Source organism: Fusarium tjaetaba (genome assembly GCF_013396195.1).
Source record: "Fusarium tjaetaba strain NRRL 66243 chromosome Unknown NRRL66243_c0000059, whole genome shotgun sequence".
Lineage (NCBI taxonomy): Eukaryota > Fungi > Ascomycota > Sordariomycetes > Hypocreales > Nectriaceae > Fusarium > Fusarium tjaetaba.
This window is the reverse complement of record NW_023501255.1, coordinates 129,663-153,777: the sequence shown is the minus strand read 5'-3', so window position 1 is coordinate 153,777 and position 24,115 is coordinate 129,663. Positions and strand designations below refer to the sequence as shown.

Sequence of the window (24,115 nt, the reverse complement as noted above, 5' to 3'; positions counted from 1 at the left end):
TGTTGAAATGAACTGCCGTGGGCAAGGCTATGAATTCTCTCGCGGACCAATATCGGGGCTGATGGCAACAAAGTTAGACTATATTCATGACAACCCGCCAAGTGAATTCGATTCGTATCAGCATGGAACGCCTATTTGAATCGCTTTGTATCAAGAAAGGCACAGTCTCACTTTGGAAGCACAAATCATCATCACTGCATCGTGTACTGAAGATGTATGGGCCGTTAATCCAGGTGCCAAGCTACCCGACCTAAATATCTACTAACATATACTAAACTTACCTAAGTCTCCTCATCCCTTAGGATAGAAATCCTAAGTTCTTGTCTCCCAAGGTAGGCCCAACCACATGCAATCTGATTACAACGTATTAAGACCTCTTAAACGGCCATCAGGCAAAGTGCCACTCAATACTTGGGCAACGTCCAGCCGCCACAATCTCAACATCTCAAACAACAGCGGCTCAAGTGCTGGCCATAGCACTGATATAAGCGCCAAGACGCCCTGGCAGTAAGGAAACCCGACCTTGACCAGATGCCGATTTACTGGTCTAAATACCTTCTAAGATAGACTAAACTTATTTTCATCACTTAGGATAGAGATCTTAAGTGTAAGTAAACTACTTTCAGCTTTACCACATTCGTGAGCATATTGCATTGCTTTGACACGATGAAGAAATACGGCCTCTGATATATGCGACATGCTCTAGGGAATTGCAGGACTTAAGAACTACCAACACCCCAAAGAACATGTGATTAAACATGCTGTGATGTTGAAGTATAGGTTAAGCCAAGACGTTACGGATGTTTCAAGATGGGAGTAGAATTGAGACAGTAATCACGTGCAAGTTCATGCAAATGGAACAAGGGTCCTGGATGATTCCAAAACATCCATGCATATCAGATCGAGGCACCACACTACGCCGCAGATGCTTACGTCCGACCTGAGCTCCGAACTTGCTAACTTTTAGCTGGATCGTTACACAGCTTCAAAGTGTGATTGGCTACAATCGGGCAATTGTTTCTTAAATATTTTCGCATCCGGAGACCTGTTTCTGGCCGCCGTTGAGATACAAAAATATCGTAGAAATTCCAGCGATTGATAACTGGACTTGACCTATTGGGACGAATAATCTCCATTGATTGGTCGAAAGTGAGGTGAGTGCGCCGTGTGGCAAACTCCGAATCTTGGTCTAAATTCGGGGGCGGGGAGAATTTCGACAGGACCGCGTGGTTGTGGCTCGGGGATAAGGCAATGGCTGCAGCAGAGTCGGAGACAATTAACTATGAGGTCATGAGGCTTGTCAGTTGAACCATAACCAAGGTCATGGTCTCGAGTCACTTCTGCATTGTAATTGAGACAGATAGCACGGTCAGCCATTACAGCAAGTGAACGGCATTCTGTCGCAGTCGGAGGAGCATAATGCCGTCCGTTCAGGAGGAATCGCCACTGTCTAACAAGACAAGGCCGGGAAAGGGGGAGAACACTCGAGAGACTCGTGCACAACGTCGAAGGGCGTGCATGTCAAATAATAATATCTGCCGAAAACGTCCGGGTATAAGTCGCTAGGTCGGTCACAGGCAGCATGCCAATGGATGAAAGCTCATGGCCAAACGGCTTTTTTATTGTGAGTCAGAGCCTCAGACGATAGGAAAGAGAGAAGAGACGGACGGACAATAACATGCTCATGGCTCGTTTTGGCATGGCCTCGATGGGCTTTTTGTTTCGTCTCCTCTGTTGTAAGATATCCATGGGTCCCGAGGACCGGTAGCCCCGGCTGACAAATGCAACTTTGACGCTATTCGCACTGTCGAGAGTTCACGTTCCTGTACCCAGCCTCTCTCGGAAACTCGCTGACCCCCACCCAGAATGGTTCCTGTTCAGGGTCTAGTGAGCTGATGGAAGAATCAACTAGAAGGAATCTTTGTGACTCAGGCAGCAAATTTTCTAGTCGGGCGCTCCGCATTGGACCCTTGCTTGGCCTTGCCTGCTTGTCTGCTTGCCCTTTGCTTGCCCTGCTAGGCTCTGGGTACGCGTAGATACAGTACCTACAGTGCGATTCAACTCCAACGCCCGCTCAGCTGCCCCCGCTCGACCTACTACTGCAGCCATCCATCTCACTCGATTTCCCCTCCTCGCCCATTCTTGGCTCCGCCTGACACCAGAAACCACCGATTTCATCATCAATCTTACATACTGTTACCTTACATACCATAGTAGCTTCAATTTCTATCCTGTCCTTTGCGGCCTGAATCCGAAAACCTCGTTCTTCCCATCATTCAACTTTGCCTCACTTCTCACTGCCGCTTGACAATTAGTTATATGCCAGTATCATAACCCAGCCAGCAGAAGTACCGCCCCGCTCGTCTAGGTCCCCGACGTCGCCGCTTCAGGCACCTACAGACAGCCTCTGGTCTGGCTCTTTGTCCCCTCCTGCGTGAGCCTGGACTGGCAGAGAGCTTGAATCTATATTCAACCCGCGCGGCATCAGTTTCGTCTGCTTCGATTTCAAATCGTTTCTCACCGCTACGCCTCTTTTCGATTGCCCGTTTCATATTTCGCGATGGCTTCTACCGGTACTGGAGGCACTTTGCCACCCAACTTTCTCTTGACCCCGCAACAGCAGAACCTGCTCTTCGCTGCTCTCAACTCCAACAAGCAGCAGCTCTCTGGTTCTCCCGTGGACAATTCTCTCACAGTTTCTCCCACGACGTTCCGCAATTCTGCTGGCCAGCAAAAGTCTGCCACCGCTACAGGTTACCAGGAGAGTCCCTTCCTCGACAACTACGACTATGACTTTGGCGATTCTGGCTTCGACTTCTCATTCGCCAGCGAGGACCAGCCTTCCATGATTGGAGACCTTCCCGCTGCTTCCACGGAGCCCAACAATAACTCTGGTTCTGTCGCTCTGTCTGACTCCCCAGAGACTGATACGCCAGAGAAGCGCAGCTACCCCGACGACGAGGATGACGAAGATAGCCCTGGTGGAGATCACAAGCGCCGTGAGAGTACCGACAAGGTCCCTAAGAAGCCCGGTCGTAAGCCTCTTACATCCGAGCCCAGCTCGGTACGTCTTATCAATTGATTACATATAAAGCGTATCACTTACTAATCCATATAATAGAAGCGCAAGGCTCAAAACCGAGCTGCTCAGCGTGCTTTCAGAGAACGCAAGGAGAAGCACCTGAAGGATCTTGAGACAAAGGTTGAAGAGCTAGAGAAGGCCTCACAGGCTGCCAACCATGAGAATGGCATGCTTCGGGCACAGGTTGAGCGCATGACAGCTGAGCTCAACCAGTATAAGCAAAAGGTCACAGTGATGTCAGCTACCAAGTTACTGCCAAGGGAAAAGGTTCCTTTCGGCAGCGCTGCCGTCAGCAACCTCGGCGATGTTAACTTCCAGTTCGAGTTTCCCAAGTTTGGCATGCTTCCAGGGCCACCTGTCAGTAAGACTGGCTCATCGCCTACAAGCCCGAATCAGCAAAAGATCACATACCCAAGCCCAACTGCCAACAGCGTCAACAACAGCGCGCAAACCGCTCAACAATTCAAGGATGACTTGGCCAAGTTCTCGGGTGTCTTCAGCCCTTCCATGGCAAGCTCTGCGACCAACCCCTCTCGTGCGAGCGTCGACTCCGCAAACTACAGCGTCAATGGCGCTTCCAGCTCTCCATCTGCTTCATCTCATTCAAACACTGGCCCCAGCTCTTCTTGCGGAACATCGCCTGAGCCTTTCAACCAGTCTCCCATGGGCTTCAAGCCCGTTGATACGATGACTACCATTGGCGAGGAGCAGACTCACCAGAACAACAACAATAACAACCCCAGCCAGTTCGGCAACATCGATCTCAACAGCACTAACTTCGACTGGCTGTCACAACAAAACGGTGGACAGTTTGACCCACAGCTCTTTGGTGATTATCGCGAGCCTCAAGAAAACGTCTTGGCAAACCCATCTTTCGACGACTTCTTCAATGATGCTCTTGAAAGCGATTTCTTTACTCCTTACAACATGGCTCCCAACAGCCCCAGCGCTCATCTCAATGGCCAGGCCAAGAAGCCATCGAACCTGATTGATCAGATTGATGCTCAAAAGGAGTCCGATGACGAACCTCTTAAGAAGCAGAACATGAACTGCAATCAACTGTGGTATGTATCAACCTTTGGAATCAGGAATGGTCTGTCTCTAACACGTTTCTACAGGGAGAAACTCCAAGCTTGCCCCAAGGCACAGAATGGTGAATTTGACCTGGACGGCCTCTGCTCCGAACTTACCAAGAAGGCCAAGTGCTCTGGCACTGGTCCTGTGGTTGCTGAGACCGACTTTGACACCATTCTGCAAAAATATATGGGTAAAGACGTCTCCAGTAGTTGTGTCGCCCAACAGTTGGGTGTGGAAATAAAGTCGAGTGACCCAAACCAAGATAAGCATATTGGTCTGCCAATTTGAGACCAGGTTTATTATGAACAAAGATTCGGCTGTACACTACAAACATCGGCGGCATACCCAGCACACAGCTACAATGATTAAGGCGTTTACAACAGACAGGAGGGGATCGGAAAACCAAGGGATTCCGGCGCTTGATTTACCTCCGTCAACGGAATTGGATGCATGGAAAGGAGAAAGGATGATCTATGGTATGATTATATAGCATGCCATGAAATCTTCGACCTGTTAACTCAGCTTGAAATTTCTTTGGGGATTTACTTATGCTTTGTTTTTGGATGTACATTTTTTTTGCTGCTATGAATAATTATGACTTATTTCTGGTTTCAACTGTCATGGGCACAACAGGGGATATATGATGATCACTGTGACTTGGCAACACACATGCTGATCAGATATGTACATCAAAGGAACTATTCAACTTTCATTACTATGTATGCAAAGAATGATCAGTGTGTTGGGGGCGATTTTGTGATACGAATATTAGCATTCAACGATAAATTGCACACTACAACAGCAGCTTTGAGCTAATCTGAAATGTCCAGACCCTGCATACGCCAGTAAATTAAGATCTAAAAATATTCAGCCGCAAGTAGAAGATCGCCGTGACATCATTTCTGAGTCCATCGTTGACCGAAAGCTGTTGTGATTTTTATCATGACAACTAATCTTAGTCATCAAGTGGAGCCAAGTGATCGCGACCAGGAAGCTTTAGCCAGACCAAACCATCTTGAACAAATCGCACTCAGCTTACAATACTTCTCGCATCCTGTAGCAATTGTTTATTTCGTGTCTTTGGCCTTCAACTGGGACTTCTGAAAATTTAATTGGCAGTCTCGATTCAAGCCTCGCACAAATACCAACCTCCGATACTTCACAATGCCAAAGGAGAAGAACTACAACCCTGTGCAGGCTCAGCGCAAAGCTGACAAGGCGAAGGCTCTCAAGAAAGGTAAGATGAAATCTGATGATCGCATTTGGCCTTCTAACCGGAATCATAGGCAAGCATGAGCGACAAGAACGCTTGAACGAGAAGCTATCGCGAAAGAACCCCGAGCGCATTCAAAAACAGATCGACGACCTCAAGAAAATCACATCAAGCGGCGGCAAGCTGACTCGCCACGAAGAACAAACATTAGAAGGGCTCGAAAAGGAACTCAAAGCAGTGAATAAGGCCAGAGAAGCGCTTGGCGACAAAGCACCAACATTCAGTCGAGGATGGAACAGAGATCACGACTCAGGATCTAGGGTATTAGGGAAGAGGCGCAGAGGTTCTAACGATGCTACGACAAGCGACGAAGAAGTCCCGGACGACGTCAAGAGTATTCCTATGCCTCGAGATACACCACCACCGATTCCCAAAGAAGTCATGGACAAATGGTATGCCGAACGACGAGCAAGGAGAGAGGCAGAGAATCCTAGGCCGGACGCCGAGGACAAACAAAAGAGGGAAGCGCCAGTCGTGGAAGCGAAAACAGTATACGAAGCCAAGCCTGTGGTGCGCGATCTCAGAAAAGAGGCTGTTTCGGCATTTGTGCCTACAGCAGTCAAGATGAAGATGAACAAGGGCCAGGGTCAAGGAGGGTTAATAGAGCCGGAGGAAGCAGATCGACTGGAACAAGAGGGCTATCTCAAGACGGCAGATCGCAGCTCGGAAGCACGACCCGATCAAGGCCAATCATCACGGCATGTGACCATGGAGGATGTGGAAGACGAGGAGGCTTGATTCTGAAGAGGAGGTTAGTTCAGCCAGCTAAGTTACGGTGCCATTGATGCAATTGACAGATAGTAATGCATAATTTGCCGACCCAATTGCTTCTCAAAAAGGATATAATTGGGCGAAGCCATTCAATCACGACTTTTCAAGCCTATCAGAAGAGCGATTTGACTCAGACCAACAGCGAGCTTGAGGGGTTTGAGGCCGGTTAAGATAGCGGCATAGGGATAAAGCTGGGGTAGAGAGAGGACCCATCTGACCACCCACAATTCAATGACGGAGGATCAAGTGCGTTGACCATCTTGACCGATAATGTCAATGATTGCTCGTTTCCGAGGAGAAAAGATGGGCAAATTGGGCTGCATTAACAATGGGACTTGTCTTGAGAAGGCGTCTACACATGCTTTGGGTTTAGACCCATCAGGTCTTGCAGGTCTCTCTCAGTTGATTTTACGACCGTATATATCCGTGTTAAGGGTGGAGCTATAGAACCTTGACGAACAAATGATGAGTTTTCATTACTCTCATGTCAATGAGAAACTCGACCACTACGGCAACTCAGGCCGCACTCCGAAAGCGGGCCTGGCTTTTTCGACCCGGGGCCACGCCGAAATCCGATCATTCTTATATTTAAGCATGTCCGATCTTTTGTTTTCGCCCCCGAGTTGTCAACTACATGTTTGATATGCTACGACAATTGTAAAAAGAAGGAAGAAAGAAAAAGCGTGCTAGGTATCTGGAGACGGAAAGGAAACATTACGATTTGCTCAGAGTCAAAACAATGGATTGTCACCAAGTCACATCTCGTGCCCTCTACGAGGACGACGAGATCAACGACCATGTCAACCAGCTCGACCAAGGAAACGAAACCAACGCCAAGTCAGGAGCCGATCTAGAGAAGCAACCGACTGCAGCATCGACAGCGTCGTTCCAGGAAACGTATCCCGAGGGCGGCCTGGAGGCGTGGTCCGTGGTCGCTGGTTCGTGGTTCTCTCTATTCGCTTCGCTTGGACTAATGAACACCCTCGGCACGTTTCAGGCCTATGTTCTCGACAACCAACTCACAGAGTATAGCGAGGGAACCGTCGGTTGGATCTTTTCTATCTACACCTTTCTCGCGTTCTTCTGCGGTGTGTACATTGGTCCTGTCTTTGATAAGTATGGTCCGAGATGGCTTGTCATTGCTGGTGCTGTATTCACCGTTGGCGGTATGATCTTTATGAGTTTTGCATCTGGTAAGTCCTCATTGACATTGTTGGTTTTTATGTGCTGACTGTTGCAGAACTGTGGCACTTTGTCGTTGCCTTTGGCCTCCTCTGTGGTTTTGGATCATCACTACTCTTCACACCCTCGATCGCTGCTGTAGGCCATTTCTTCAAGGCTCGGCGTGGACTCGCTACTGGCGTTGCATCTACTGCTGGTGGAATCGGCGGTATCATCTACCCTTTCATGTTGACGAGGCTCATCGAAAAGATTGGTTACGGATGGGCCACTCGAGTCATTGCTCTCATCTGCCTTTGCTGCAGTTTGATCGGTATCTGTCTTCTCAAATCTCGACTTCCACCCGCCAAGGACGCCACCGCGCACCCCAACTTTCTCATCTTCAAGAGTCTACCTTTCCTCTTCACCACGATTGGTGTCTTCATGTTGGAGTTTTCTCTCTTCATTCCTCTCGGCTACATCTCGACGTATGCACTGCACAAGGGCTTTGGAAAGGATTTTTCGTATAACCTCATTCCTATCCTCAACGCTGGTTCGGTCATCGGTCGACTTTTGCCTGGCTACTATGCCGATGTGATCGGTCCTTTTAACGTCAGCATCCTGGCTGTGATTCTTGCCATTGTGGCCTGCTTCTGCGTATGGCTACCTCTTGGTGGAACCACAGCTGGTGTCATTATCTTCACCGTGCTGTTCGGTTTCTCGTCAGGAACATCCATTGCTATTGCGCCTGTCTGTATCGGTCGACTGTGCAAGACGCAAGAGTATGGACGCTATTATGCTACGGCCTATACAATTGTGTCTTTTGCTTGTCTGATCGGTATTCCCATTGGTGGTAGTATTGTCCAAGCTAATGGTGGTGAATACTGGGGACTTATCATCTTGACTGGTGCTGTTTATGTGGCATCCATGATCTCACTATTCTTGGCCAAGGTCACCCTCTTGGGCTGGCACAACTGGAAGGCTGCCCTTTGAACAATTATCGAGCACATAAACATTTAACGCAACCTACCCTCGAGACTGAACGGCTGTCGTCTTTTATCGAGGACTGGACACAAAATCATGACATCATTTAAAAGTATTGCTATTATCTTGGGAAAGGAGTTCTGGGTGCTAAAAGAGCTGAGAATGTCAATACCACTGCTGCAAGTCTTTGTACATAGATACCATAGTCCGTAGGGAAATATAATAGTTATTGTTTGTATACTTATGCTCACCTCCTTATTCAGAGCCTCCTATCTAGGTATTCCGCATTTATCTTGAACCCGAGGACATGGCCTACCTCTGTTTCTGTGCCTTGATATGCTCTCCATGAAGCTCTTGTACCGCAGGAATAATGAGCGATTCAATCTCAACATCTGGTTCTTGACTTGGCAGCTCCTCTGCTACAAGTGGCCTGCCCTCAGCTTCTCCCCAGCCGCCCTCTCTCGGTACACGCACCCAGTTATCTTCCCTCTTAGGACTCACAAACACAACCTCCCACTTGCGGGTGGATAGAAGGTTTCCGATAACGAGATGATGCTGATATCGATCAAGACTGTAGCGAGCCTTGCGCACAAGAAGCGCTGGGTCCGTCTCAAGCTTGAAAGACACAATCATACCCTCTGGGGCCCAACCATCTACGAGATTCTTGAGAAACTTGGGGACAGGGTCGAGATCGATGACGAGACGCTTTGAGCGTGGGACAGAAGGCGATGAGTCAAAGTTATCAAAAGTCTCTTCATCGTCTGGTCGTTTCTGCTCAACAGCGTTGGTTGACTGGATCTTGTGCTCGGCCATACGATCTGGAGGAACGAAAAAGTCCGACACGGCTGCGGCGAGGTAGAGAAGACCCGATGGGCCTAGAGGACGCATGAGTCGGGCAATTTCTCGCAGCTCATGGAGATAGTCGACAATAGTGACAAAGGGCAGTGTGAGAAGCATATTGTCATCCCTCGCCTTGCGATACTTTCTCAACACCTCCTGCATCTTATCCTGCACCTCGCTCCTCACACCAATTCTCCCACTCCCATCTTCAGTCAAAAAGTCCAAGAAACAGTCTGTGGCATGCGAGTAATGTCGCGAGTACGGCAGCAGACTGAACTGACGATGGAGGAAGATGACGGCATATCCAGCTTCGAGAAAGTACTCGGCGCTCGTAGCACCACGAGTTCCAGCGCTGAAGTTGTCGATGTACCGAACAGTCTGCTTCTCAAGGGGGACGGTAGTGCCGCCCGATGTGACGAGGACGACACGACGGCCCGCAGCAGCGTGAGACGAGATGAAGCCACCGGCGAGAGCAGTGTGGGCTGATAAATTGCGCGGAGGAGGGTTCTGAGCAAAGTATGTCTGCTCGGAAGCGAGGGCCTCAGCAGCGGTGTTGGCAGGTGTAGCCATTTTGTTAAGTGTTTGTGAAGTGAACGCAATTCAGTCTGTGTGACCAATGATTGAATGATTGAACAAGCTCCGGGGCGGAGATGCGGAGGTCCGGGCGGGCGGGCGGCGGGGGTTTGGTCTTTTGACACCCGGATCCGGAGACGGAGACTAAGGTAGTGAGACCGAGAAGGACTAATAGAAATGATAGTGAGATGATGGTACAAGAAATGAGAGAGGAGGAAGTGGAAATTGAGAGTTATTTATGTTTAGGTAGTTTCTGGTTCTGGTTCTTTAGTAAAATGCCCCATCGACTGTGACGGATACTACTTACGCATTTATCATCCCGGTGGGTTTTGAAGTTGTGAGTCTGCTCTGCTCTGTCAACACCTGAACCGTCTATAGTGTTGGCGCTGTACATTAAAGCCACTCGGCTTATCTTTTATAAGAAAATAACTGAATTTCTCTTACATGAGATTCAGAATATGTCATCATTTCAATCATTCGCTGTCCAAGTTGGCCATGATTACTGATAAGCTGTAGTATACCTCGGTAACTAGCACTATCTCGGATCATATCATGTTCATTCCTATCCGTAAAACCTTCCGATGAAAGCGACACTCATTCTCAAGCAATCCGGTGCTGCCGTAAATGCTCTAGAGCTACAGTGATTCCCTAACTCATTGCAAAGGCTCTATTATTGACATCCTCTCAACCCCGGTTTATTTGAGCGACAGTCGTGTACAGAGAAGTGAGAAGTAGAGGTTGATCATAAGAGAAACCTCAGTGATCTCGATGTAAGATATAGAAAAGTCTTCCTCATGCCTTCAATAGTCTACTTGCAGCCTGAAAATCACAGTACAAACTCTTACAGATACGACATCCGGCAACAGCTGCGTCTTGCAGGGAAAACTGACCTTCATAGTCATCTCATTCTTACACTCAACACATTTCGTGCGTCTAGAACATCTACTGGCTTAGGTGCAGAGTTTTGTAAATGAAATTATCATGAGGTAAATACTGCCATTATGCGGGATATCAGACTATTAATCAATGCAAACATAAATAACCCTCCACCCTATGCCAATAAACAACCGCAAATGCGCCCAACACCATACTGTGCTTTCATCATCCATGAAACATCACTCCTCCTTATCCTTGTTCTCCTCATCCTCATCATCCTCAGCTCCCCAATCTCTCCATCCCTGACCCTGGAGCCAGCTGACTCCCTTTCGCCAGTTAGTCTCGCGGATTGCTTGAGCATCCTTCTCGTAGACAACACCAGTGACCATGAGTGCCAGCATGAAGACCCAGACATCACCGCCCTTCATGCTCTTCCACCAACGTCGCTTCACACCAACCTTCCAGAGGCTGTCGACGCTGGCCCGGGCGCTGTACAGGAACAGTCCACGTCCATTTCGTCGTTCAACGAAAGCCCAGAGACCAGCGAAGAAACCACCAAGGAAGACACGCTGAGTAGCAAGAACGTGGCGTGGGAGCCATTGCTGGAAGAAGCAGATCGAAGCCCAGGCTGTGGAAAGTGCACCTGTCGCAAAGGTAGACATGCGAAGGGCCTTGGTAATGATGCGCTGAAGGGTAGCCAGAGGGTTGTGGTAAAGGCTGGAGAATCGAGGAATGACGGTGAGCGCTGAAAAGACTGCGACGAAGAAGCGAGCAAATGGCGGGAAGGTCTGAAGCCAGAAAGTAAGATAAGTTCGTGCACAAGATGGGTCGCCTGGGTGTAAAGTGGCGCATGAGAGGGATGTGATGAGAGGATGAGCTCGAGATGTCAGTGGCGCAATTGCACTGAGGCTAGGAGGAAGAACCTCCTTGCCAGGGAAGAGAGTGGGAGAAACATAGGCACTATGACGGTCAGTATGAGGTCTTCTTTCTTTTCAGGGCTTGTTGACTTACGGCCAGCTCAGGCGCGCCATTTGAGCCAAGCTGTCAACGATCTCAGAAGTCTGAGGCCACTTAACGCTCGACGGCCAATCCTGCGGGCGCGGGTGCAAGTAAGCCGATGAACTCTTGAAGATCAAATCTCCAAAAGGCTTGGGGAAACAGTCGCGATCAAAAACAGCAGCATGAAGAAGCTGCCCGAAAGCAAATGGCTGCAACATCCAGCTTCCGAACCACCAAGGCCTCTCCCTCTTGACGCCGTTCTTTCGGCCCCAGATAAGACCATCAGCCTCACAGAAGTTGTAGGCAAACTCCAAAGCACGGAAGATTGTGTAAATGGCGATAGTGACGCGCATCTTTTGTGCTGGGTAAATGCCAAGAGCCAGACCAGCGAATGAGGCACCAATGGCGGGCGCAGAAGGGGATGTCAGCATCGCTGCAGTTCGGGGATTGCGCGCGCGGAAAGGCTCGACTTGAGGGTCGAGGAGATGCACACGCAGTCGAGTGAAGAAGCGGAAGAGGATTCTGTAAAGCAGAAGAATGGTGGAAAGCGAAATAGACAGTCTCAGGGCAGGAGATTTGTAGAATGGCTTCTTTTTGCCGCCAGTGCTAGGTCTGTCGAATCATTAGCCATTTGCAAATGCCTTATCAATGAGCTACTCACTCTTCTTTACCCATCCTCTTCGCGACAATATCCCATCCCTTCATGCCAAGGAACGTCATCACGAAGACCCTAAGCGCATGTCGCACTGTTCTCGCATTATAATCATCACCACCTTTTGGCGGCTGCAGCGCCTTTTCAACACGGTTTGGCGTTGGTGTTGCGCGACGCAGCACGCGGGATCGAGAGAGGATGTACTTGTGCAGACTTGCATATTCGTGGGCTGAGATGGTGTATCGCAACGTGTTTCGAAGAACAGGGTCGTTGACAGATCTTGAAGATCGCGAGCTCGAGGCGTCGCTGGAAGAGATGGAGGATTCCATTGTGATTAAGGAGCGGATGTTGTTGTTGTGGTTGATAAAAGGATCGTGTTCTTGTTAATTTATGGCGTGTCTGCGGTTCCACGAGCTGAGCTCCAGCGGCGCATTCGAGCAGTATCTCCGAAGAGAGGCATCAAGTAAATGAAGAAACCAATTTATCTGAATCGAAAATGACCTGGACTTGGTTACACAGCGTCAGTGCTGAGGGGTCCAGATCGAAGCTCTCACATCAAGTCTTTTGTTTGTTGATGAAGTGAAGTGAAAGTGACGACGAATGGTGGGAGGCACGGAAGGGATGAAATCACAAGAACTTGGAAATGAGCAAGACGACGTAAAGTGGAGAATTCGACCTCGGCTCTTGGTCTAAGCTGACCTTGCCCACTATCTTTTAATATCGAGACCCTGCTAAGGCTATCCCAGTTAATTAAAGCAATGCTCAATTAGCGAATAGAGACACGCGATGTTGTTGCTTATGGGGTCCCTCTACAGGGGTTCCCCGCCCTCGGTAGCTAAGTTGCCCTTCTCCAGCCGGACATCACCATCACATGAAATCCAACAGCACGTTCAACATTCTGAACTACCCAAAAAGGCTGGACTCCCGATAGCACGCCCACTATGCGCATGAAAAAAAGTCATACCGTCATAAGGCACTTCACGGGGAACGCATAAGTCAGTCTGGGGTATCAAACCAGTCATAAAGAGGCTACCTAATGTTGTCTCCCAAATGAGAGACATAACGACGCATACTCCAGTTGATGCCGAAACTACCGTCCTTTTTAACTTCCAAAGTCACTAACTATCATTCATCATAACCCCTTCATATCAGTCCAGCCCAGTCAAGTCCAGTCTAGTCCAGTCTAGTCCAGTTCCAGGCCATTGTGATGCCAGCCAGACTCAGGACAAGTGAGATTGAACCACCAGTCCTAGCAATATGGAATCATTAAATACTTTTTGTTTTCTTTTTCCTTCCCGTGCCTCCCACCAAAGTTTCCCTTCGTTAAAAACATTCCTCGCTTTAAAGCAACCAATGTTGACATGCCCCCCAACGCCATTCATCAACCAAAACTCTCCAAAGAGCATCATATCCTCTCCCTAGTAAGCAGGATCACAGACGCCACCTTTTCATCCCGAAATCAAAAGTACTGGCTTTTGTCGAGAGACTGAGAAACCAGCCTCGGCTTCGTTTGCCATGTTTCTGCAAGCCGCCCTCCCGATTATCCAGCATCAACACAACCCCCAATATCATTCATGAAATTGAAAAATCAGTAGCGTGAACCAAGTTGCTTAGGGGTAAGCTGCTTGAGTGCTTGCTTGAGGGCCCACGAAGGGAACCCAAGTGCGACCAAGGGTCGGGCTCTCGGAAGGTCCAATAGGTAGAATCTCCTCGCGCCAGCCCAGCGCACTCCAGAGACCGACGTATCTCGGTTCAGGACTGGAAAGCTGTTGGGCGATGACGGCCCAGGCTGTGACCTGCTGGGTCTTGACCAGTTCAACGATCTGAAGCCGGCGTCGCTCTCTCTCAGCTACTGTGTCTTTGACCACGCGGTAGATTGCCTCTGCATTTAGCCACCCGTTGGCCTTGTTAGTCGCAGCCTCGAGCAGTGCTTTGAGAGTTTCGAATGGAAGATTAAGGAGAATTCGAGAAAGCACTGCATTGAGAGGAGTTCGTTGCTGTGAACCGCCTGAAGCATCCGAAGCTGGCGAGACCTTGCCGTCGGTCAAAGAAAGGTCGCCAAACTGGATCCCAGAAATCTGCTGAGAGAGACGTCCCTTGCCCTTGCCAAGATGCACGGATGTACCCCGGGCAATGGGTGGGGGTGAGAGCTTGCGGGTACTGGCATTGCTTGTCAGAGCAGTTTGTGGAAGACGAGCATAGCTCGACGTGTCGGTCACTGAAGTGTCAATCTTGAAAGTAGGGTTGGTGTTTCTTGCGATGAAAGAGACGATCTCGTTGAGAATAACCCGAGATCCATCGCCGTACTTGAACACATCATAAGACCCCTCGTCTCGGTGATCCTCCAGGGCAAACTCCAAAGCCTTCTCAACTGTCTGCCAGTTCAGAAGTTGTACAGCAACCTCGCAACCGCGCCGCATGAGCGAATCCCAACGGAGGAGATGACCGGCTGCAGCATACGAAAGAGCAAATTCGAAGCGCTCAATCAACTGGTTGTAATCAGCTGCAGCCTGCTTCATGCCCCCAGCAGCAGGGTCCAAGAGTGGCATTCCGTAAAGACAGTGAATGGCCATATAGAACGGATCAGAGCGAATCCACTTGCTCTTGGTCTCGAGAAGGATGGTGGGAAGAGATGGAACATTGGGGTCAGGTCGTGGCTGTTTAGCGATAGCGTTTGCGAGCTCGTTACTGCGAGAAAGGATCACTCGGTGGCCTGGAATGCGAACTGGAGGAACTTTTTCATCCGCATATCGAAGCTCCAAAACGCAATCAGCAAATTCAAGAGATGAGAACTGCTGCACCAGATGACCAATCAGACCTTCAGCACCCTCCATTGAAGACATCATGTGCGGGGGAGGTCCGGCATTCGGCATCATTCGCGGATACTCGGGACCACCAAACATTCTACCTGCCTGGTTGGGAGACTGAGTTTCCTCTGGAGCAGGTACACCATTTCGCGCTGGAGCTGCAGAAAACTGGTTGTAGACACTACCATCATCGGGAGGACCTGATGCCTGTGAATCATGATAGCTGTGTGGGGTTGGGGGACCAAAATTGTTAAGGATGGGAGGGAAAGAGTCTATCGGTCCATAAGCCATAGTAGGTCTTCCGTAGTTATCGAAAGTAGTGACCGGAACCTGTTCTGCGCCATACGGCATCATAGGGGGGAAGCCGTTGGCACCGGGGGTCATGTAGGGTCGGCCATCAGGACCTGTCATACCGGGAGGAGGGGCAATACCACCGGATGGAGGAGCAGGAGAGGAGCTCGTCGAACCGTGGAAAGCGCCAAAATGGATGCTACCGTTGCTGTGATGAGGCTGGTGCATAGGCGGGCCGTTAACCAGAGGAGCGCGATGGCCACGCATATCGCCGTTCATGTTTGGTCCCATAGGTCGAGCAGCAGGCTGAAAGGAAGGGGGCATCTGGTATCGGCTCGGTGGGACAGCAGAAGGAGGTCGGCCTTTGTTGGGCTTCGAAGGTGGATGGTTGTCTAAAAATTTGGACTTGTGAGTATTTATAATGGCCTGAAAAAAGTTTGGCTGCCTACCGGACAGAGTTTTGATGTCGGCCTTGCTTGAAACACCATTGGGCTTCTCGTTCACTCCGACTGAAACCTTGTCGACTGATCGAGCTTCAACATCGACCTGGTTCTTGGGAGTGGGCTGGTCAGAATGGCCTGAGACTACAGGGTTTTTGTGGATGTTGTCGCTTTCGTTGATGGTGGTAGGATTTTCAGAACCAGATGCGGCTGCAATGAAAGAATCATGTGTAAGTGAAGGGTCTTGGAGTGCATCTTGACAATAGGCACGTCTGAAGTACTTACAAGAGGAAGCCTGGGTGTTGGTTTCATCAGAAGCGCCGTTCTTTGTTTCTTTGTGAGCGTCTACCTTTGTTTCGGCCACCTCCTCGGCTTTGGAGGTCGAGGTCGAAGTTCCACTAGCAATTGTGCTTGGAGCCGTAGCCGCAGGATCATGCTTCTTAGCCTCAGCAGGGACGTTACCATTTACATGCTTCACCTCAATGGGGGAGCGCACATCCGGTTCCTGGATCGTGGTGGAGGCAACAGTCGAAGAAACATGGACAGCATTGGCACGAGCAGCAGCAGAAGCGGCCTGACGCTTCACATAAGGCAGTGGGATAGCAGGCATGACAGGCTTGGAGGACTGAGAGAGCTTGCTCCCGCCATTTCGGCGAGTCTTCATGTTGCCGTTTTGGGGCGCCATTTCATGGACGAGATCGTTGACGGTTCGGCGGGGAAGGTATCGGCGGGCGATCAGCTAGCCAGCGCCAGGCCTCAACAGAGGATTCGGAGGGAGGGGGGCTCTACGGATCTAGAGGAAGAGGCATGGAGAGCAGTCGTCTTCGTTATGACTGAAGTGCCCTTTTGTCGATTCTGGGCTGAAGGGTAAGGTAGTTGGCCGTGGATCGGAGGCGAACTGGCGATGCACTAGAGATGAGGGTCCAGGTGCAGCTGTTTGTGCGGAGAGGAAGAGCTCAAGTAGGAGCGGGTTTCGATGACGGGTGTGTACCGTTAGGAGGGTGAATTAAAGAATGAAAGGCAGCAAAGCACGGGGTTCAGAGGAGATAGGGTTCTGTAGGAGGAGATGAATAGGGAGAATTATGCTGTGAGAATTTCACCAACCTGGAAACCCGGATGATGATGATGTCGAGGAGGTGCTTCCAACGGCTTCCAAGCGATGGAGACGAGTCGCAAGTTAACAAAAATTGGGGCTTTCGTCACAATTTTTCTTGTAGGTAGACCAGACTAGACCAGACCTCAGACCTCCCCGCCGTGCCGTAGGTGCCCGCGTTAAGACTTGCGCTAAACTTCAGGGGCCTGGAGTGGGCTAGCGCAGCCAACAATACTCCCGTCCGCCGGATAGTATCCAACAAATAGAGGTTGAGCTTCTACGGCGAACAGTCATCAGCCGGCTTCCGACATTGCACTCTGATTGCATGGAGCCTTGTTTGAGGGTTACAATAGGCCGGGCTTCTTGTTTGTCTACGGAAGCTTATGCCAGTTGCCTATCAAAATCACGGCTGCCTGCTTGTTCCCGTTTGGCTTTACGTGCCGCCTCAACTGATTCTCGCGGACGGGGACGCACTTGATACAAAAGGAGCATTGTTGCATGTTGATCTACCTGTTTGATGTATTTGAGTCTCTACCCGATAAATCACAACCTCTGCAGGCAAATGAGCTGACGACAATCAAACTGAACCCCATCAAGTAAACGCTCATTAAATGCCCTGAAACGCCAGATCAGGACGCGAGTCCTGGTGTCTGGCTTGTTAACCTATTGCGCCCGCCAGTCCGCCCGTAATAAAACAAAAACTAGAATTAGAAGAACATGAAGCGCTTCCCGAATACAACTCTCCCTGATCACTCCTCTCCGCTAACCAGTCTGGCGACAAGGACGTAGAGGAAGAAAGCCGCACCAGCGACAAGAAGTTTGTTGCGATAGATCCATCCTGTGCTGGCATCTCTTTGTTGGTTGACCACATCAACAACTGCTTGTGTTTGATGACCGCTAGTCCCTGAAATACCAAGCTGAGGTCGACAGGATCCGCTGTTATCAGCGTCTAATCGTGTGCCACTGACAGGGTCAACCTTGTTCTTGGTCATCCACTCCCAATTCTCTGCATCCACCTCTGGCCACTCTGTTCGAAACTTGGCGCCGCCATCACCAGCCTTGATGTTGCCCCTCTGGACAGGACCCGTCTTGCTATGTGTGCCATTACCAGTCGAGTTCCACCAGCGTGATCGAGCGGCGAGGGAGCGTCGTTCCGCGGCGGTGCTGGAAACGGAGCCAGTCGTCATCTCTTCACTTGTCATGAATGATAGAAGGCCGATTAGGATAGTTGAGACTTCCCATGCGGGATTGAATGACTTCGGGTGGAAATCGGAGATAGACAGACATAGTCGCGACGAGGGCTGGAATCGGCCGGACGGGGTGTGCATGCGAATGGCGGGAGGAGCAAAAGGATAGTTTGGGGGGAACATGAGAGTTCCCCAATACTGGCCGCCATGGTAAGGTGTGTCCTCAGGTCCGGTAATGATGTAGTGCCATCTAAGTTGTGTTAGCAAAGTCAACTCGCGACCAATTGTTGGGCGTGACGTAACGTACTCCAGAATGTTAGACTCGGATGGATGAGCGACAATGTAAGGAGGAGGGTTCTCTGAGATAGTTTTGTATTCGCGTGTCAACTGTCCAATAATTAGTATTGCACATTCAAGTGGTGGGAGTAGAAGTGCATACACGCTTGGTGGCACCTTTGCTAGCCATGCTGACTGACGTTGGATTAGAAGTTGACGAACGGGACAGATTGCGGGTCGCGTGAGTAGAGTCGAGGCCGAAGTAATTAACGAATTAAAGGAAAGTAACGAGTATTTACGAAACTCGGGTGAAGTGAAAGAGAAAGGTATCTCTAAAAACTCAAAAGCAGCGATATCTTATGCTTGGGCGCAAATGAAGAGTGTATAAGTTGAGATGAATGGAGAGGAACGCAGGAGGAGGCACCCTTTGCCAGGCACAGTGGTCCCGCTAGGTCCGGATAGTTTGTGGCTGTGTATCACATGCATCCAACCTATGACGAAGTTGGAGCGCCACTACTTTGAGCCACAGGTCTCGGGTCCACCTGCGGGAGCTCGGGAAGTACGTACCGGTGATTAATTGGAAGCTGGGCTGTCAGGGTCCAGTTGGTGGTCCGATACTCTTTAAATCGACATCGTGAGGCTATTGCAAGCAAAAACTCGGCTCTTGAGCTACCAAAAATGGCTGCAATTCCTGGGTCAACCGGGGGTCCGGTAATTCCATCCCACCATTGAGACATAAGGACCCATCATCTAACATGAATCAGTCCATGGACCCCTTTAACAAGCTTCATTCCGACACCGGTTCTCTGTTGCATGAAGCAGAATCGAAGCCCGAATTCCAAAAAGAACAAGATGAAGCCAAGCAACGGCGTCTGGCTCAGGTGGTATGTTCCCTTACCGATCCTAGCTTCAGATCATAAGCTAATGTTGCGCAGATTGGTGACCAGCAACTGGCGCCCATGACGATCAACGAGCTTCGAATCCACGGTGCGGTCAACACACGAACAAACTTCCTCGATCCCATTTTCCAACCCCTCATTGCCGATGCCTCGAACGCAAGCTCGACTGTTGGCGATGTCATCAACAGTCTTCGTATCGCAAGCAACAAGCTCGATGGACTACGTATGATTTCCAGTAGCTCTCACCGCAACACCAAATTAACTGATCTATAGAATTATTCCAACCTCAACCCGAAGTCTACCTGACCTCTGCCCAACAGACCGATCCCTCTACCTCCCCCACCGATGTGAACGTCGATATCCGAGTTAAGGAACTGTCTCGTTTCAAGCTCCAAACTGGTACTGATGTCGGCAATGGAGAGGGTTCTGCTTATGGTTCGCTATTATGGCGAAACATGTTTGGTGGTGCTGAGATGTTGACGCTTAATGCAAAGGCTGGCACACGTACACGCTCAGCTTATAGCGCCACCCTTACTGCACCCGTCAAGAGTAACCCCGACATGAGGTTATCGCTTGAGGGTGTGGCCTCAGCCGCCGAAAAACCATGGGCTTCTCATGAGGAGGTGCTCAAAGGCGGTACACTGCGATTTTCGTGGCTCAATCAACAACGCGACACACAGTCCGTTGAGTATTCAGGCATCTGGAGGCAGATTACTGGTTTGGCCGAAAACGCCAGTCCAACAGTCCGTGCAGATGCTGGTGACTCTATCAAGAGCTCTGTCAAACACACATTCTACAGGGAAAGGCGTGATAACCCCCAGCTTCCTCAGAGCGGATACATGCTCCGATCTGGACTTGAAGTAGCTGGTCTTGGCCCTCTTGCTGGTGATGTTGCCTTTTCCAAGGGCGAGGTCGAAGTCGGCGGTGCGATCCCAATTCCTTTGCCAGGCATTCGTGAGCGAACAGGAATCTCCATTGGTGGTGGATTGAGACTTGGTTTGCTTTGTCCGTTGCCTCTTGGTTATGAGTTTGCTGGAAAACTTCGACCTACTCGAATCAACGATCGCTTCCAACTCGGAGGACCAACAGATGTTCGAGGTTTCAAGCTCGGAGGTCTTGGTCCACATGATGGTTCTGATTCTGTCGGGGGCGATGTCTTTGCTGCTGGTAGTGTCAACATGCTTCTTCCAGTTCCTTACAAGGGACCCGATTCCGGTCTACGATTCCAGCTCTTTGCAAATGGCGGGCGTCTTGTTGCTCTCAAGGACAGCAAGAAGTCCTCCAGCAGTGGTTCCACGCAGGAGCTGTCCGGAACAGCTGTCCGAAATGGCATGGTGAACGCAGTTGGTGAGCTCTTCAACGGTGTTCCCAGTGTTGCGGCTGGTGTTGGTCTTGTGTATGCTCATCCTGTTGCCCGCTTCGAGCTCAACTTCAGTCTGCCTTTGGCTCTGAGGAAAGGAGAGGCTTCAACGAAGGGGCTGCAGGTCGGTGTGGGAATCAACTTTCTGTAAAAAACATAGATATCCTTATGACGAAATACCACTCTTATGTTTCAATTCTGCATTTCAAACGTCCAACTATTGTTGTTCTTGAGGACTAGCAATGAATTGTTATTGTAGTCCTTTGTGATATTTCAGTGAATAGCTCACGATTGCCCATATAAATCAGAACATCTCCATTAACATACTGCTTTTTCAAGCAACGCCTGATCATCTCGTGATTTCTATGCTGACCACTATTCTTACACTTCTCTCTCCCAGATCTAACTCTTGATACTCAGTATCTTCCAGGGTATCTACTTAGCTTCATCAGCTCTTCATCACCATTCCTCTCTTATTCCTCTCTTACATATTCCTACACTACATCGCCCAGAATGTCATCCCAGTCTGAGCAACTGCGCCAGAATCGCGAGAAAATGCCATTACCTAATGCCACCAGAGAACAGCTGCAATTTCCGCTGGAGATCGCTGGTGTCTTAAATACTTTAGGACCGCCTTAAACAAGCTTACGCATGACATGGAAAAGCCTGCCGCCCAGAAGCCTCTAGAATTGCGCCCGGTTAACTGCGCATATGGCGCTTCTTCGAGCTTGCGATGTCTCTCTTGCAATATCGGTGGAGGGGGTTGCGACATGTAAGCCCTTTACTCTTGACCTTTTCGTAGTGGAATACATCCTAATCAGGGTTCATGAACCTCCCACCGGCAATGCTATTGATGTCAATAAGCTCACTAAGCATGTCTAGATGCTCCTGGATTTTGAGAACGATGATTCTGCTAGAAAGGAAGCCATAATTATGAATTAGTTGATTAATTGATTATTGAACGGGCCAGTAATATATAGCAAAGTAAAGCTAAAGAAAAAGGAGGGTATATATATAGGATATAATACCAAGTTTAATATTTAATTACCCTAGAATTGAATTAAACTCCAGACTTAGACACCGCCATCCAATAAGATCAACATATCGAAACCAGGAACTGCTCGGGATAGACCGGAGCGAGGCCGATATCGTTGACCGGTGAAGGATCTCCGACAAATAACCGGCCAGTATTTCGACCTTTTTTCCGTTTGACCAGTGCTTCCGGAGTCTAAAGTTGGTTGAGCCGTTAAAATCAGTAACCGAGAGCGACGAGACAAGTAGCTGGCCTTCTCTCCGATTGTTGAAAACCCCTTTTGCAATTGTGCAACATCTCCGGCCCCTGCCCCCCGAAGAATCCTCCTGCGACCACCTTCAGTCGAGCCAAGTCGATTCAATTGGCCTGCCCCAACTTTCGGAATAGCGTTTCGCCAGCCAGCCATCTGCCCATCATGCTTCGAACCGTCACGGGACGCGCTGCCGCCTCGGGCCTTATGAAGTCAGCTCTGCCTCGGGTCTCCCAAGCAGCTGCGTCCACATGCTCGCTTGCCCCGCAACTGCGACTTCAGAACAAGACTCGGGTTGCTGGTCTTCAACTCTCCAGAGCTATTCACAGCACTTCAGTCAGAATGTCTCAGACACGAACAGAGAGCGATGCCTTTGGCGAGATCCAGGTCCCCGCCGACCGATACTGGGGAGCCCAGACCGAACGATCTCTCGAGAACTTTCGCATCAACCAGCCCCAGGATCGCATGCCTCCACCCATTGTCAAGGCATTTGGTATCCTGAAGGGTGCTGCCGCCACTGTCAACATGCGATATGGCCTTGGTGAGTAGCAATTGAATTCATATAGAGCTGTTTGGTGGTAATATCTTGTTTTCCACTCTTCCGCCTAGAGGGCATGACTTATACCCTTTGGCGGGGTAGAGCTTGTACATCAAACCGTTTAACCTCAACGGAGACGGACACTGTCTACTCTAAGTACCAAAACGCTAATTATTACTTTCGCAGACCCCAAGATCGGTGCTGCTATTCAGCAGGCCGCCAAGGAGGTTGCTGATGGCAAACTCATCGACCACTTCCCTCTTGTCGTTTGGCAGACGGGCTCCGGCACTCAGTCCAACATGAACGCAAACGAGGTCATTTCCAACCGAGCCATCGAGATCCTCGGCGGAACTATGGGTAGCAAGAAGCCCGTCCACCCCAACGACCACGTCAACCGTAGTGCCTCTTCCAACGACACCTTCCCTACTGTTATGCACATTGCTGCTGTCCTCGATCTTGAGGGCGAGCTCTTGCCTGCCCTCCACAGCCTCCGTGCTGCCCTGCAGAAGAAGGTTGATGAGTTTGAGGCCAAGAAGATTATCAAGATCGGACGTACCCATCTCCAGGACGCTACACCTTTGACTCTAGCCCAAGAGTTCTCTGGTTACGTCGCTCAACTCGACTTTGGCATCAAGCGTGTAGAGAGCTCTCTCCCTGACTTGCGTCTGCTCGCCCAGGGCGGCACCGCCGTTGGCACCGGCATCAACACTTTCGAGGGTTTTGCTGAGGCTATTGCTGAGGAGGTCACCAAAATGACTGGCACTGAGTTCAAGACTGCCCCTAACAAGTTTGAGGCTCTGGCTGCCCATGACGCTATTGTCCAGGCCCACGGCTCTCTTAACACCCTTGCTGCCTCTCTTACCAAGATCGCTCAGGATATTCGATACCTCGGCAGTGGCCCTCGCTGTGGCCTTGGTGAGCTTAACCTCCCCGAAAACGAGCCTGGCAGCAGCATCATGCCTGGAAAGGTTAACCCCACGCAATGTGAGGCTTTGACCATGGTCTGTGCCCAGGTTATGGGCAATCACGTTGCGACCACTATTGGTGGCATGAATGGCCAGTTCGAGCTTAACGTTTACAAGCCTCTGGTCATCCGCAACCTCCTGCACAGCTCACGCCTTCTGACAGACGGCATGCGCTCTTTCGAGAAGAACCTAGTTGCTGGTCTTGCTGCTAACGAGGAGAAGATTGCCAGCATCATGAAGGAGTCGTAAGTTTATATTCATCACAGACACGAAATAAGCACTGACCAGGTCTATAGGCTCATGCTCGTCACTTGCCTGAACCCCAAAATCGGTTACGACATGGCCAGCAAGGTCGCCAAGAATGCTCACAAGAAGGGTCTGACCCTCAAGCAGAGTGCTCTCGAGCTCCAGGCCTTGACTGAGGAGGAGTTTGATACTCTTGTCAAGCCCGAGCTTATGGTTGGCCCCAGCCCCTACAAGGGATGAAAATTGCTCTAAAACAGAATCGTGATGCCATGTATCAATATTATAAAAGCGCTCGCTCATAGATCATTGTTCGAATAAAACATTGTAAAATATGAATAACAGAATTTGAACTACCATCAAAGATGGTGTGTAAGCTTGATCCTGTTCTATTTTATCCTTGCCCATCAGGACGTATTGAAGTGTCGAAGAGAAATCCGTATGAGAG

General features: G+C 49.9%; 9 protein-coding genes across 9 annotated transcripts; 5 read left to right on the top strand and 4 right to left on the bottom strand.

Annotated features, from left to right (window-relative positions):
• Positions 1–2,560: 2,560 nt before the first annotated feature.
• Positions 2,561–4,447, top strand: FTJAE_2888 (AP1-like transcription factor; the record flags this gene model as incomplete). The annotated part of the gene is made up of 3 exons (XM_037349128.1): positions 2,561–3,064; positions 3,122–4,146; positions 4,201–4,447. The coding sequence occupies 3 exons, from the start codon at positions 2,561–2,563 to the stop codon at positions 4,445–4,447; spliced, it is 1,776 nt and encodes a 591-aa protein (XP_037210005.1).
• Positions 4,448–5,323: 876 nt separating this feature from the next.
• Positions 5,324–6,170, top strand: FTJAE_2887 (uncharacterized protein; the record flags this gene model as incomplete). The annotated part of the gene is made up of 2 exons (XM_037349127.1): positions 5,324–5,396; positions 5,446–6,170. The coding sequence occupies 2 exons, from the start codon at positions 5,324–5,326 to the stop codon at positions 6,168–6,170; spliced, it is 798 nt and encodes a 265-aa protein (XP_037210004.1).
• Positions 6,171–6,942: 772 nt separating this feature from the next.
• FTJAE_2886 (monocarboxylate transporter 2) lies at positions 6,943–8,354 on the top strand (the record flags this gene model as incomplete). Its single annotated transcript, XM_037349126.1, has 2 exons — positions 6,943–7,396; positions 7,444–8,354. 2 exons carry the CDS (start codon positions 6,943–6,945, stop codon positions 8,352–8,354), a joined length of 1,365 nt encoding a protein of 454 aa, XP_037210003.1.
• A 303-nt stretch (positions 8,355–8,657) lies between these two features.
• On the bottom strand, positions 8,658–9,755 carry FTJAE_2885 (phosphopantothenate-cysteine ligase; the record flags this gene model as incomplete). Its single annotated transcript, XM_037349125.1, has 1 exon — positions 8,658–9,755. One exon carries the CDS (start codon positions 9,753–9,755, stop codon positions 8,658–8,660), a length of 1,098 nt encoding a protein of 365 aa, XP_037210002.1.
• Positions 9,756–10,873: 1,118 nt separating this feature from the next.
• FTJAE_2884 (uncharacterized protein) lies at positions 10,874–12,614 on the bottom strand (the record flags this gene model as incomplete). Its single annotated transcript, XM_037349124.1, has 3 exons — positions 10,874–11,594; positions 11,646–12,245; positions 12,295–12,614. 3 exons carry the CDS (start codon positions 12,612–12,614, stop codon positions 10,874–10,876), a joined length of 1,641 nt encoding a protein of 546 aa, XP_037210001.1.
• Positions 12,615–13,895: 1,281 nt separating this feature from the next.
• On the bottom strand, positions 13,896–16,487 carry FTJAE_2883 (topoisomerase ii-associated; the record flags this gene model as incomplete). The annotated part of the gene is made up of 1 exon (XM_037349123.1): positions 13,896–16,487. One exon carries the CDS (start codon positions 16,485–16,487, stop codon positions 13,896–13,898), a length of 2,592 nt encoding a protein of 863 aa, XP_037210000.1.
• Positions 16,488–17,665: 1,178 nt separating this feature from the next.
• FTJAE_2882 (ubiquitin-conjugating enzyme E2 J2) lies at positions 17,666–18,569 on the bottom strand (the record flags this gene model as incomplete). Its single annotated transcript, XM_037349122.1, has 3 exons — positions 17,666–18,353; positions 18,411–18,490; positions 18,543–18,569. 3 exons carry the CDS (start codon positions 18,567–18,569, stop codon positions 17,666–17,668), a joined length of 795 nt encoding a protein of 264 aa, XP_037209999.1.
• Positions 18,570–19,057: 488 nt separating this feature from the next.
• On the top strand, positions 19,058–20,789 carry FTJAE_2881 (uncharacterized protein; the record flags this gene model as incomplete). Its single annotated transcript, XM_037349121.1, has 4 exons — positions 19,058–19,090; positions 19,144–19,263; positions 19,315–19,501; positions 19,552–20,789. The coding sequence occupies 4 exons, from the start codon at positions 19,058–19,060 to the stop codon at positions 20,787–20,789; spliced, it is 1,578 nt and encodes a 525-aa protein (XP_037209998.1).
• Positions 20,790–22,086: 1,297 nt separating this feature from the next.
• On the top strand, positions 22,087–23,910 carry FTJAE_2880 (fumarate hydratase mitochondrial; the record flags this gene model as incomplete). Its single annotated transcript, XM_037349120.1, has 3 exons — positions 22,087–22,462; positions 22,646–23,669; positions 23,721–23,910. The coding sequence occupies 3 exons, from the start codon at positions 22,087–22,089 to the stop codon at positions 23,908–23,910; spliced, it is 1,590 nt and encodes a 529-aa protein (XP_037209997.1).
• Between the last annotated feature and the right edge of the window lie 205 nt (positions 23,911–24,115).